The sequence below is a fragment of the Vanellus vanellus genome, assembly GCF_965231255.1.
Source record: "Vanellus vanellus genome assembly, chromosome: 12".
Classification (NCBI taxonomy): Eukaryota; Metazoa; Chordata; class Aves; order Charadriiformes; family Charadriidae; genus Vanellus; species Vanellus vanellus.
The window spans coordinates 9,746,343-9,761,071 of record NC_138917.1 but is presented as its reverse complement, the minus strand read 5'-3'; the positions used below and the strand labels follow the sequence as shown (position 1 = coordinate 9,761,071).

The window sequence follows — 14,729 nt, the reverse complement described above, 5'->3', positions numbered from 1 at the left end:
ATGTCGGCCAGCGGCGGCGGCGGCTGCAGCAGCAGCAGCACCAGCAGTGCGGTAAAGAAGAGGAGCCCGGCGGGCTCGGCCTCCTCGCTGGCGCAGGAGGAGGAGAAGCAGGCGATGGAGAAGATGCTGGAGGCGGCGGGCGGCGGGGCGCAGGAGAACGGCTGCGCCCGTTCGCCTTCGCCCTGCGCCTCCGCCGAGGGCGAGGGGGTGACCCTGCAGCGCTCCATCACGCTGCTCAACGGCGTGGCCATCATCGTGGGTACCATCATCGGCTCCGGCATCTTCGTCACCCCCACCGGCGTGCTGCGGGAGGCCGGCTCGCCAGGGCTGTCGCTGGTGGTGTGGGCCGTCTGCGGGGCCTTCTCCATCGTGGGTGCCCTCTGCTACGCTGAGCTGGGCACCACCATCACCAAGTCCGGCGGGGACTACGCCTACATGCTGGAGGTGTACGGTTCCCTGCCCGCCTTCCTCAAGCTCTGGATAGAGCTGCTCATCATCCGGCCCTCCTCGCAGTACATCGTGGCTCTGGTCTTCGCCACCTACCTGCTCAAGCCCATCTTCCCCACCTGCCCGGTGCCCGATGAGGCTGCCAAGCTGGTGGCCTGTCTCTGTGTCCGTAAGTACCCGCAGACCCTCTCTAGGTGCCCCACGTGGCTCCCCGCGCACTATCGCCTTCCCCAAAAAGTCAACCCAGCTAGCTGCCTCGAGCCCATCGCTTTGTAGGAGGTGCACCATGCTAAACTGGCTGCACGCTGGGGTTTTTTGGGGGGTTGTTTTGAACAGCGTTAGTAGGAAATGTGGCCCCATCCCAAATAAATTGAGCAAAAAGAATTCCCAAACTGTCAGTTAAGGGCTGGCGAGCCTCTCCGATTCCTGGCAATGCAGCGAGCAGCACGCAATAAACACAATGTGCATTTTGCCTGCGCGCTGGAATGGGATTTCTGGTGTTGTGCCGCAGGAGCGTGTTCGGGCAGGGCAAAATCCCCCCGGAGCCCTGCAGTGCCCAGGGGCTGCGGTGGCTGGGATGGGGGGTTGAGTGCAGGCGGGGGGGGGGAGAGGGGGGGGAATTGCGGCTGGGAAATTACCTGTCATGAGCAACTGGTGCTGAACGCGGCCTGTGCCGCAGTCACTGCCTGGCTCTTTTTAGCACCGTTTTTGAAATGAGACGTTTCTCAGCTGTATGTGCGCCAATACTATGCTGGAAACCTGTTTGGGGTTTTTTTTGCTAGCAAACGTCAGATCTCATGAGATGTTGCCTTGCAGAGAAGTTCAGTCATGCTGTGATGAATTTAGGGCCACTGATGTCTGCCACAGCACACACATCTCCCTCTCCTGATGCAGTTTTTATCATCTCTCTGGTATTTTGAAGCCTGCGGTTTTGCTAGTGAAGCCCCATTTTCCATTCCTCTGGTGACAGCGAATTAACCCCATCCAAATTCCTCATTCTTTAGATACAGGACCACTTTCTGCCTTTCTCTCCTAATTTCATAGTCTGTGTTCCACTCCACTAGTGGTTCTTGTGCCATTGTGAATGTGTATATTGTGAGAAGATACAATTTTTGGTGAGGACTTTGTAAAGCATTTATTTGCTGTACAAAGTTACAGTCAGGTGATTTTTTTTTTTTTTTTTTTTTTTGGTTTTGAGGTTGTGAAGAGAAGTCTGCTCGTTTGCGCTGTCCAAAGGGAGATTGTGTTAGATTCCTTCGCCCTCTGAGGATCGCAGACATTCAAAATTTGCAGGACATGGTCGTTATGGGAAGATATATTGTCTGTAAATGTCTTCATACACAAACTGACCGAGTACATCATGTGGCTAGCTAGCAGGTATAATAAGATAAATAACAGACAGGGCAGCAAATTGTACTTTCTTTGGACAAGATCTAAACTTATTTCACAGCTAAATTTTTAGGAACATCAGGGCAAGTATATGTGTGGGCTTTCCATCCAAGTTTTTAAGTGTAGTGCATATATTAAGGAAATATGGTCCCCCAACTTAGAAAGCTGTAGCAGGGTTAAAAAATAGTTCTGCTGATGGGTTTCTTGCATCAAGTGGGACCTTGTGAAAAATCTGTTTTTAGTGCTTTCCTGCCAGTTTGCAATATGTTTTCTCTTCTTTCAGAGAAAAGGGCCCTGTATGCATGTGGTGTTCACGTTACTTGCTGAGAAGCTAACAGAGAATTGATTAGATGGACTTTCTTACTGGTTTGTGTAAAAATTTTGCTGTGCAAGAACATACCGTAGTTGACAAAACGTTTGAGAAGTGTTTCTAATAATAAGGAACTTTTCATCTGCAGGAACTTTCCCAAAATAGGTGGGGTGAGGTGTCTGTTCTCAGTTTACCAATCAGAAAAGAAACACGGGGTAAAGGAGACTTGCCCATGGCGAGATGTGCTCAGTGACAGAGTGGATCGCACCATGAAATTTCTTGATGCCAGGTCTCATTCCCACTTACGCTTCTCCAAGAAATAATATAAGTGACTCCCAACTTTCCTTTACTAGCAATTAGTAGTTTTCCTGAAGCAGAATCTGTTCTTGAACCTTTATCTTGAAATGCCAAGGAAAGAGTTGCTAGTTCTACAAATCTGCATCATTTCCATATGTTTCTTCTTTAAACTTTGCTCCCCCCCGCACTGCTGGCTACTATTTTGTTTATGCTTTGGGTTAAATTTTTGTTTGTCTCCTTTGCTACAAAAGGTTAGTTCATCATGCATTGCCTTCAGCAACTTAGTTTTCTGTAACTTTGATTTTTGGAGTTAGCTTTTCTACAGTCTGATGCCAAAACCACATCACGAACTAGGAACAATAAATGAAGTAAATCTGGTCCAAGGACTAAGCCAGTCACACAAAACTTCTATGGACTAACAAGCGGCTTTGTTACATGGTTGTTCCAAACATACCCATACCTAGTGCAATATTATTTTTTTCCAGGAGCCCTAGGGTAGAAAAAAATGGCCTATTTAAATGTGCATACGCTCTAGAGCATACGTTAACGAGTTATCTCAAAGAGGAGAAGAACAGTTTAGGAAGCAGTAAGGGAATCTGGGGCCCCGGGGCAAGAGTACAGTTGATTTACTATGTAGCCAAAACCCAGCCCTCTAGAACAGTACCGGCTGTATTCTTTGCAAAGTTTGTATCTCAACATAAAATGCAATTGACTGCATGGTTTCTAGTAAGAGGAGAAATAACAAAAGTTATTTGTTTCCACTTTGACTGTTACTGGTGTTGAGCAGTTGAATAACTAAAGTGTTGTTCTGTATTTGCTCCCATGAAGTACAGAAATTGAATTCTTAGGCGTTAAGATAAACTAAATAAATCACAGTCTTGAAAGAAAGAAAAAAATAGTTGGAATAGGGAATTTTGTTTCCCTTAAGGTGCTAAAGAAAACAAGGTGGGTGGTAAGTAGAATTTAACTACAGATGGGTATTTTCTGCTATCAAGACTGTAATCTACAGACAGTTGGTATGCAAGACCGCTTCTTCCATAAGACAACGTGAATGCTTATTATGGTTGCCAAATAAAAGTGTGGGAATTCACTACAGGGAAGTCTCCCTGTAGCAAGACGGGTCAAGTTGTTAATCATTAGTGTAACTTATTAGATGTTCACTGCAAAACAGCCAGTGCTCCCTAGTTGTAAGAATTTGCAGGTAGTTTAGCTTAATGCTTTTTGGGCTGCGGGTTACTTAAGTAACTCAAAGTGCATGTTATTTTATCTGTAGGATTGGATGGCTGATGCTTTTAGGACTGATAAATCATAAAAGCAAATGCTAAGGGATAAAAAACATAAGGTCCACCTGGTATCCAAGCATTTTTTGAACAGAAAAAGTTAAGGTTAATGAAGCTGAGAATTTGTGCATATGTGTGAAAAGCCAACAGTTATTTGAATTGCCTCAAATAGGATCTCACCTAAACCAATTTTACGTCTTCTACAGAGGATGGAGGGACAGGGACTAGGTCCTGACTTTTCATATTTCATGACATCTACATTACACTGTCAATACTGTACGTGGCAAAGAATCAAGCTGCTAAGGATTCTGTACTCTGTGTTTCAGGTGCACATTTGAGGCTAGGGAGATAAATGAAAATCCATTATATTTGTTGTTGGTTCCTCTTTTTTTATTCTTGAGAAAACATCACAGCAGAATGTACGTTTGCACTGCACTTCCAACATACTTTTGTCTTTTTCTGCAGTTTTCTCCAATTTGTTTTCACTTTGAATTAAAAAAACACACACTTTTAACAGAATACTTAGGTAGCAATGTGCTGCAGGACCACCTTCATGTAGAAGAAGGAGGTTGATGTAAAACTGTTTAATCCTGTCTTTTTTTTTTTTTTTCCCCTGTTGAAGAGGTGGTGTCCGGGTAATGGCCTGAACAGTGACGTGGAACAGCATCCGATTGAAAGTGTATCTCTGACAGCTTGTAGCACTAGCGGGTCAGATTCTCTTTTACAGCTGGCTGCCACTTGCGTTACATTTCTTAAATTTGATGGAAAGTTTCAAGTTTTCCAGATACCATGCATATTCCTTGTTTCCACCTGTGAATTTGCAGATTTTCTACCTGTGAGAGGTCTTTGAATTGTGGAACAGTAAATTCCTGGTGGATAAAGGAGACAAAGGATAATGCTGCTTCCAGACCTGAGCTGGTTCTTGCTTGGTGTTTCACAAGTGCCTGGACTGTTCTTCCTACACACATTTTTAGACGCAGCCTGCCACCCCCCACCCCCCCCATGTGCTACATAACAGGTTATTCTATAATTTCCTTATTTCTTGACAGTATAATCTGCTCCACAGAACCTTGGGAAACTCTGCTAGTTGCATATAATTTTACTCTTGATCTTCAATGTCAAATCAGTGATTTGACTGTTAGCTTCTCAAGCCTTTTATCACTTGTTAATTATATATGCTAATCTGGCACTAATAAGCCCAATATTTCTGCAGCAGTATCTGCTACTTCCAAAGATACAGTATTTTAATCTTCTTTCAATTTTCTTTAGACTTCCTTTGCTGCCTCTGAAATATTATTTTGGGCACTCCTCCTGCAAGCGTGGAATTCTATTAAAATGACTGCATATTTCTCATTCCTCTCTTTTGTTATGAACAGCCTAATAGTGGAAGAATCAGTAGCAGTCAGTGCGGAGTTGAGTCATACCTAATAGCACATGACATATGGAAGCCTAAGTGCCTGACAGCCCCCTGAGTACATTGTGAGTTAGAGGAGGAGAATGGTATCAAATCCAGGGTTTGGCAAAAGTGTATAAACACATGCCTTGACTGCTTGCCAAATTATAGCCGTAGTCCATAAGTGAATATTCAGTGTCAGCATTTCAACTAGAAATCATGTATGTTGAAAGCTGGAGCCTCTTTATTTAGTATTAAAGTTTTACTTTAAATCTGACAGTTTGGCTGTTTGACCAGCTGTTTAAAGTGAAGCTATGGGTAGATTTTTGAACTCTTCGGGTATTAGATGGTAAGCAAGGCAAGCACAAAATACATCTTATGCTTGTCTGTTTAAGATGGGTTTATTCTGCAGCATTGCTACTTGGAATTAATCTGCCAGGACAAGCAGGGTGTGAAGCTTTGAAGACTTTTTTTTTTTTTTTTTTCCCCCAGCTCCAGAAAGGTGGATTAAGTTACTAAGGTGTATCAGTAAATATGCATTTGTTTGATCAGAGTGGAAGGAAAGGGTCTTTGTAGAATCCCTGCTGTATGGCTAATGTTGCAAGACTGAGGTTGCTTTTTTAAATCCCCGTTTAATTAGAGAGAGTAGCATTAATGAAAATAGGCTCTGACACTAGCAGGACTCTCTTGAAATGGATAAAGGGTTGGAGGACTCTTGTAACACAGCAAGCAACTATTGCATTTCTTGGCACCCCTCTCTTGGCTTTCACAACAGATGTCCCATTACATTTTATTGTATTTGAATGATTTACACTACCACTGAGATCCTTCAGAGTCTTTCTTTTCTGAAACGGACAAATGGGGAAGGCTTTTTCAGAGAAACTCACCATGGTCAGTCTAATCCAAAGCAACATCACTAGGTAATCCAAGTATTCCAGTAGTCTCATAGTTTTGGTGTCAGATGCGGCCAGTAGATCAAATGCAATGGATGAGACAGCAATTTCTTGCCAGCCAGCATGCAGAGCCGAATTCTGACCCTCTGCATGGCATAGGTGGCATGATTCAGAGTAAAACCTGCCTGGAAGTTTTCATGACGTTCACGGCCCAGGATTTAGCATGCAATGCTCAAGTTCAGCCGCCTTCCTGTGGGTTTGTGGAACCTAATTCAGTACAACTATGGGAAGGTGCTTCTGTATAAGTGAACATCGTTGTGGGCCAGGTAAGATGCCGTGTGTTGCAGGTCCAGTAGCTGATCATCTGGCAAGGATGGTGAGTCTGTGGGGCTTCATGTGGACATAAATTATTAGTAAGTGTTGTCTGCTGTTAGAAAGGTGTTTCATATGAGGTGGGTATGGTGGAAAAGATGTTTCGCTCAAGATAGTTATGGGGTCCTTTTGATTTGCTGGGAATGGAAGAAATATACTTTTTTCTCCCATTGCAAAGTCTGTATTTTGTTTACAGTCTTCCTGTGCTAAAATGACCTGTTTTGTGGAATTGCTGTGTCATGTAGTCTAGAAATGTCAATGGTAAAAACACAAGCTTCTTTCTAAGGAGACAAAATACTGACTTCTACCACTAGCTAGGAGTTAGCTCCCCTAGCATTGACAAATTCTTTGTAGTTTTTCACCTACCGCACGATTTGAATAAACTCTATTGCTATTGTGGTACCTTGGTACCAAAGCGATAGGGGCATTTGTTATACAGGCTCGAGATCCAGCCTCTGCAGCATCTGCAAACCGTCACATTCTCCACTGAGCTCCTCTTCAGGCAGTCCTGGTGCTGCCTTTTGGCCCTGACTGTGCTGCACTGGTTGGCAGAGCTAACCAGAGAGAGAGGTGACAAGCAAGTGCTTGTTCATTTATTCTTGCAGAATTCTGGAAGTTTGAGGGTGTGGATGCTTCTGGGAGCTGTGCTGCAAGATGAAATGCTAGCGTCATCCCGCTTTGCGCTGACTTCTCTGGCTCCGACCCCGTTTCAGCACCAGGGGCTTCCTGGAATTGAAAGCCAGCGGAGAGATGGAGCTGTGACACATTCCGGGTGTCTGTGGCCATTTGTTGGAGACATCCAGAGTTCATGGTCTCAGTTAGGGGGTGGGTCTGGAGACGATCCCTCTTCTTAAACTCTGGTGGCAGGGCAGCCTTTGCCTTCTCCTGTCACCTCTTGTTTGTGGATGCAGCCATTCCCTGACTCCTCAGCATTGATGTTTTGGGAAGACACATAAAAAGGAAACTGTAAACTGTTGCCAGATATGTTTATTATTATAAGTTGATTTTAATATAGACACATTTGCTCTGGGGCCAAGTGCTTCTTTCCAACAGCCTCATTACCACTGAGCGTTTCCCTTCTACAGGCCGATTGCCCTGGCTGTTAACTTTCTCCCGGGACTTGTCCTTGAAGAAATATCTGCTTTCCTTCTGCTTTTTCTCTTTGCCACCTTGCAGGGCACGAGTCTTCACTCAACATCTATCAAGCTGAAATTTCCTTAACCATTTTCTGTGTATGTCCTTGTATGTATTTCTCCTGTTAGATTGTGCTATTAGAAATAGACACCTGAGACTGTAGGAAGACACCGTGGCATCACAGCCATCCGAATATAAAGTGGGGTTGGTTTGGCCTTAGTGAATAGCTAAGGCATTGATGTCCCCATGGTTTAAACTGCTGTAGTCAGTGTAGCATAAATCCTTGTTTATGGAGTAACTCTTTATTTTTGATGTGTCTAACCTCTTATGGGCTTAAGCGGCAGTTCTCTTTAAAGCATGTGGACCATTTTGTGGCTGTGCCATGTGCTGCTGTCATCCCTGGAGTTTGTTTCTTGGTGGCCATGGGCTCAGCTTGTCTTGACTCTGTCTGAAACCTGGTTGCATCATCTTTGGTAGAAGAGAAAATTGCTTGTCCATCATCTGCACTTTATGAAGAGTGAAAGGAACAGCCTTTGCTATAGGATGGGGCAATGGAAAGGAGCTGAGAACTGTTCTCTAAGTAATTGTGAGGAGAAAATCAACATCACCCAGTGGCAGGTGGTAAATGGAAGCATTGTCTTACAATTGTAAAGGCTCTGGAAATGTGTGAGTTAGAACCAGGAATCATTGCACGGTTCATCCTCTCTGTGTGGACAGTGTTACAGTCCTCGTTTTCCTGGTGGGGAAGCTGAGGTGGAGGATTTCCCTTCATTCTTCCCCTTTCTTTCCACAAGTTCCCTACCCCACAATGCATTTTCATTCTGGTCCTGTAATACCACAAATAGGAATCCATGGATAACTTGCAGCAAGTTAATTGAGTGTACCTCTTTGAAGCAAGCTACTTACACACATTTATCCTTGTTATAGTGGTGTATACTGAATTATATAGGAAGCACTACAGGTCAAGAGCAGCGAAACCTTTACGGAGATGAAACAAAGGACAAAAGTGACATTGTGCAAGGCTCCCAAGGTATGTAACCTCACATGCAGCATGAATGCAACTGTGCCAGTACCTCAGGAATTCCTACACCCGTTTCAGAAATGTTTCACCTGAAAAGCTGCTGAAGATCTTGGGTCGAGCAAACTCCTGTCACCCCATCAGCTACATATACTGCTGGAATTGGATCATTTTTACCCCTGTGAGTGAGGACCAGCGCACACAGCTGAGGATCGGCTGTTTGCTTTTTTTCCAAACGGAGCTTCGCTGAGCGCTGTCTTTACTCCATCTCTGATCCGTGGCCATGTTCCGTGACCTGGGAAAGCTGCAGCCCTGCCTTTTTCTGTAGGATAGTTGCCAAGACTGTTGCATCATAAATGCCAAGCCCGGGGTTACCTGTATTAGGGCTCCATTCACATACTGTTTGCTTTGGGCAGAACCACGTGCCCGCAGGGCAACTTTACTACATCCTGCCTTTCCTTTATACACACAGGAGCTGTTGTTACATATAGGGTGTTCGTCATGGCCTTGTTCTATGCTGGGATTGGCAAGATCCCTTTCTGTGTTTGCTTCGTAAGGATTTGTTCCTACTGTAACCTAGGAATCAAGTTTAGGAGGGATATTGGAACTTGGGACTGGGAGATCAAAGGAATATGCCCACAAAATGTGAAGGGGGGGACACACAGACAACAAGGTTCTCGGTCCTATGTTGTATTAGTCAGTTTATCCTTGGTTCCTATCAGTAATGGGGAAATTACTTGCCTGTGCAGGTGAGTGCCAGCAGAGCAGGTTCAGTGACATGCCTGAAGCGAGCTGGGACGACTAGGACAGGGTAAATAATGGAAGCTGGACTCGCTGTTGCCTTTACAAGGCAAAATGTCTCTTTGAAAGCCTCTGGCCTCCCCTGTGGCTTGAGCATCTTGAAATGAAGCTCACCTTCTCACCAGAAGAGATGAAGGGGTGAACAGCACCTTGTAAGCATGTTCCCTCTACAGCAGGCAAAACCCAGTGCCTTTCCTACTTCTGCCAGAAGTAATAAGTAAATAAATAAAAGTACCCCCTCTTACATCTGCAATCACTGCAGCTTTCTAGCTCCTATTATCCCAATTATGTAAAGCCTTTGGAAAGGGGCTGCTGGATCAGACAGACTGTGTCACGTCAGGTCGTGCTGAAATCCGTATTCCTAGAATGACTCCTGAGAAAAGCCCTGATGGGCCACGCTAAAGGTCTGCCTCGCCGCATAGCTGGCTGCTGACAATGGCCAGCGGCTGTAGCCTTAGGAAAGGTGCTGGAGAAATTAGGGCAGCGCCGTTTGATCTTTCCCTGCACTGTATCATTGCCCTGATTTATAGTAAAGCTGTGACTCTGCAGCTTTCCCCCGTTGTTCATGTGGAGCAGTTCATCCGAGGTGAAGGGAGCGGTGCCAGGAGGAGTCCCGCAGCCCCTGCTTCGCAGGGTAGCATCTCGGATCAAAGGAGTAGAACTTTCTGCTTTAAGAAACCCTGGTCCTCCGGTCTCCTGGGAAGTTGAGCAGCCACTGGAATTTGTCTTGGAGTTTTAGTGAAAAAGTACTTGGTCTGTCTTTTCATTTCGGTGTCTGTAGGATTTTTTCTGGTGGGTGACACTGGCTTTTTTTCAGCTATGTTGAAAGCATTTAAGTGTAGTAACTCCACCACTCTCCTTTAGGAAAGACAAATATTATTACACGGTGGGAAAAGTGAAGTGGAGACATTGTGACTTGAAGGGCTCTGAATCACGAGTGGCGTGGAAGAAGCTCTCAGCCCTGTTCAGAGTCTCTTGCCCTAAGCGTTTTCTTATTTTTAGAGCCTGTTTATCTGGCACCGATATGTTTTTAAGGGCTGAATAGGGAAGCTTCCATTGCTTTTCAGTTTTGAGCTGTGTAGAAAGCTTTTGCCTTTTATGTACACCACTGCTGTCCCACGGTCCGTCCAGCAGACTCCGTACAGAACCAGAACATGAAAAGCGGCCCTGAGTAAGTCAGTATTTAATGTGGAGGCTGAAGCAGCTATTGTCAAAGAAACAGAATGCCTAAATGGGGAAGGGAATGTCACTGTCACACCTCTAAGGGCTGTCTTCACTAACGGGAAAAGTGTGCTTTTAGATGCGTTAGCTCATCCTTTAAATATCCCTCTGTAAACAAGAAGAGTTTTATTTTTAGCGTAATCGCTGGTCGAAGTGAATCCTGGATCCTCTCTTCCCTCCCCATCCTCCCCGTTAGGATTCACTAGAGGTGAATAGTAACTGAACTGTGACCTGTGCTTAGTGATATTTCACTGTGTTTTCTTCTCTCCCCCTCGCCTCCCCCTGTAACACAGACATACTGTAAGTTGATCTTGCTAACCTTTATTTTCCCCTCCCCTGTATACGTGGACAATGTCCCTTTTAGCATGCTGGTTGGAGCAGATATATCGCAGTCTTGCTGCAGGATGGCAGAGCTGTGACCCTGCAAACCGCCGATAGCGCTGGTCTGCTGCTTGATGCTGAAAAGCCTCCAAGCCCGGGCACGCCGTGTCTTTCTAATTAGATACACCATATCTGCCCCGAACAGCACAGGCTGGAGGGACCCTGGGACAGGGGGTTACATTTGGGGGAGGTGGTGTGGCAGTTTGTTTTTTTTTTTTGGCACGGTTCCTCACCGCTTGCTTTTGGCTGTGTGCTGAAGCAGGTCAGCCAAAGCCCAGCTCCTGCTGCCCTGGGACCTGTGCGAGAGCCCGCAGGGGTGTCCTTCCCAATGAAGACAGGTCAGTTCGGTCTCACCCATCCCAAATGCCCAGACACCCCCAAAGGGGCTGGAAAGGCATGATACAAAAAAAGCAAATCTGAAATTCTGTATTTACTTCTGGCTTTCATTCTTGTGGGATGTCTTTGTGAAGATGTCCAAGTCTTTAATTTCTCCAGACTTTAGATGTTCTTGTATTGAGATGACACTAGATCCTAGGGGCTTGGGGGGGGGCAGGGACCCAATGATCCTGAAAGCAGGCATCGTATTCTGGGATGCTGCACTGGGGACTGGCTTTGCTCTTCCCTTTCTAAAGATCCCCTAGAAGCAGCCTTTAGCTGAGGAAGGTATGGACACTTAAATCCTCTCAGCCTGATGCATACTGCTGTTGTGCTGTGGCCGTAGCGGGCTCTCAGACCCCTGTGAATGAATGATGCAACTCATACCCCTTCTTGCCTGCGTGTGCTCTGAGTCACCGGGAAGTCCGGTCGCTCTTGGCAAAGACGCGCAGCCTGATCGTTGCTGTCGGACCCAGATAATGCGGTCCCTGAAGACTGATCTCTCTGAAGACAGCCCGTGGGTACGTCTGAGCCCGTCCATGCCTATATGTTCCAGGAAGGCTATTCCCAGTTCTGGCGTGGACTCTGCGTGTGTTTCCCTGAACTCTTACCAGTGCAGTTCTTTCTCACAGGCAGGGCAGGATGCCGGGTGGCAGTGAGCCAGTAAGACCCTTTACATGCCCAAATACTCCTTCCTCCTCCCGTGGTTTTGTTTCTCGGTTGGCAGTTTATTGTGCCCTTGCTGGGAGGCAGGGTGCGAGGCTGCGGGAACGCGCCTTTGCTCCGGGCTGGTGCGATGTGAGCCGCTCTGGTGCGTGGCCCTGCCACAAGCCGAAGAGCAAAGACAAGGCGCTGCCCATCCCGTGTGACCATCTCATGTTGGAGGTGGGCTAGTGAGGACGTGGTGTGCTGGTGCTTGCGTCCTTCGTGTGCACATGTGGGTACGCTCAGCTGGGCACCGGCGCGCAGCTGGGAGGTACCTTGCTTCAGAGTAGGGGTGCGTTGTGGTTTCCCTGTGATGCTCAGCATGTGTTGAGGGTCTGAAGGCACTGGGTGCTTTTGCTGGGCAGTAACCAAGCTATCCGACTGCTGGTATTTCTGCATCCCACCTTTATCCATCACCTTCTCCCCCTGTTCTGAAGCACCCCGTGTGGCTCAGCCCCATGGGGACAGGCTTATGGCCAGAGTCTCCTCTGGCAGTCTCCTAGAGAGACCGGTGACCCGATGAAGGTGCTGCTGGTCCCCCTCACAGAATCACACAGAATTTTCAGAGTTGGAAGGGACCTCTAGAGATCATCTAGTCCAACTCCCCTGCTAAAGCAGGATTGCCCAGAGCACATTACTCAGGACTGCATACAGGTGGGTCTTGAAAATCTCCAGGGAAGGGGACTCCACAACCTCCCTGGGCAGCCTGTGCCAGTGCTCTGTCACCCTCACCGTAAAGAAGTTTTTCCGTGTATTTGAACGGAACTTCCTATGTTCTAACTTGTGCCCATTGCCCCTCGTCCTGTCACTGGGAACCATTGAAAAGAGCCTGGCTCCATCCTCCTTCAACCCACCCTTTAGATACTTGTACGCCATAATAAGGTCTCCCCTCAGCCTTCTCTTCTCCAGGCTAAAGAGTCCCAGCTCTCTCAGCCTTTCCTCATAAGGCAGATGCTCCAAGCCCTTAATCATCTTAGTTGCCCTTCGCTGGACTCGCTCCAGCAGTTCCCTGTCCCTCTTGAACTGGGGAGCCCAAAACTGGACACAGTATTCCAGTTGTGGCCTCACCAGTGCAGAACAGAGAAGGAGAATGACCTCCCTCGACCTACTGGCCACACTCTTCCCTATGCAGCCCAGGATTCCATTGGCCTTTTTGGCAACAAGGGCACATTGCTGGGCCATGGATAATTTACTGTCTACCAGGACCTCCAGATCCTTCTCCTCAGAACTGCTTCCCAGCAGGTCCGCCCCTAACCTATACTGGTGCCTAGCATTCTTCCTCCCCAGGTGCAGGACCTTGCACTTGCTTTTGTCAAACCTCATTAGGTTCTTCTCTGCCCAGCTCTCCAGCCTGTCCAGGTCCCCTCGTATCTCTGGGGGTTTGATTAAGGCTGAGATATCTACAGCAAAGGCTCTGGGCTTCAAACTGTGAGTGTAGATCTAGCCCATAACCTCAGGAGAGGGTGATCTGCATCCGAGCTGAGTGTTTTGAGGAGCAGCTGTTTGGTTCTGGTTGAGGCAGTGGGGTCCCGTGAAAACGAGCTGCAGAATGTGGGAAGCAGCCTTTGCAGGAGGGCAGAGGCCAGCCTGGAAAGGAAACGAGTGACAGGCAGATGGAGCAAGGCGGTAGCCAGGTTTTATTCTAGCACGTCCCCTAAGAGCAGCAGTGGTTGCCTAACTCTGCCCTGCCACCAGCTTTAGGAAAAGTTGCCTGGCTCCTGCAGAGTAAAAATACAAGCTGCAACCTGAGCGGGAAAGGATCCCGCTGGGAAAAGCCTCCAGCTCACGAGGAAAGGTTGAGATCCGCTCCTCCCCGAGCCGCTTGGTGACCGGTTGGCTCCGGGGGCTGGTGACAAGCTGGCGTGGGGCAGCGAGGGGTGGCTCGGGGCAGGGGAGAGGAGGAGGAGGAGGGGAGGGCATCCAGCACGTGGGGCGCCGTCATTCTCTGCGTGACATTTGCCCGTCTCTATAACAAACAACAGGCTCTGGGGAGTGGGGAGCAAGCAGGGCACGAAAATAGTAAGTGATTTGGAAGAGCAGTAAAGGTTTTAGCCATTATTTTCTCTGAAGCAGGTGAAACTTGGCCCATCAGTGGCTGCGTGGCTTTAGACAAGCCCTTGTTCATGCTGTCCCTCACCTCGCAGGAGCGTCACACTGAATTAGTGGCAGGAGCGGGTGATACAGAGGCGGCCAATGGGGGAATGGGGCAAAAAAAAGGTAGGAAATTAGGCTTCATTGTTTGCATTAACCACAGAGCAACTTGTATGTGGTGGGAGCTTCTGGGGGAGCAAAACGCTGCGTGAGGAGTCAGGGTAGTCAAGTACGAGAGCAGCCACGGCAGATCTGAGCCCTTGCGCTGCCCCGCTCTGTGCTGCCGTCGCTGCCGTGTGTGGCCCTGGTGAGCATCTCTGGCAGCCTGCGGGACCGTCCCTGGCACTGCTGGTCCAGCGGGTCAAGCAGAGGATGAGGGTTTCCTTCGATCCGGCTTCTCTTCCCGGCTGTGCCGCTGACCTGCAGACCTCGTTTGTCACACAGCTCGCCGAGTGGGTCGGGACAAGGACGTCTCTTCCTTTATGTTTATGCAGTGGGCAGCGCGGCGGGGCCTCGATAGCCTTTTAGGTGCTATTGTTATACAAATAACTATATGTCACCTCTGGAAATTTGTCCTGACATTTCTATGGTGTTTACACGCAATTGGATCGACTTAACAGGG

General features: G+C 47.5%; 1 protein-coding gene across 1 annotated transcript in view; it reads left to right on the top strand.

The window, feature by feature from the left end:
• SLC7A5 (solute carrier family 7 member 5) overlaps nt 1–14,729 on the top strand; it is a gene marked incomplete at both ends in the record, with an annotated part of 35,849 nt that continues 21,120 nt past the window's right edge. Inside the window, one exon of the mRNA XM_082489392.1 lies at nt 1–616. Coding sequence (XP_082345518.1) covers nt 1–616 — 616 coding nt within the window. The remainder of the gene's footprint in view (nt 617–14,729) is intronic.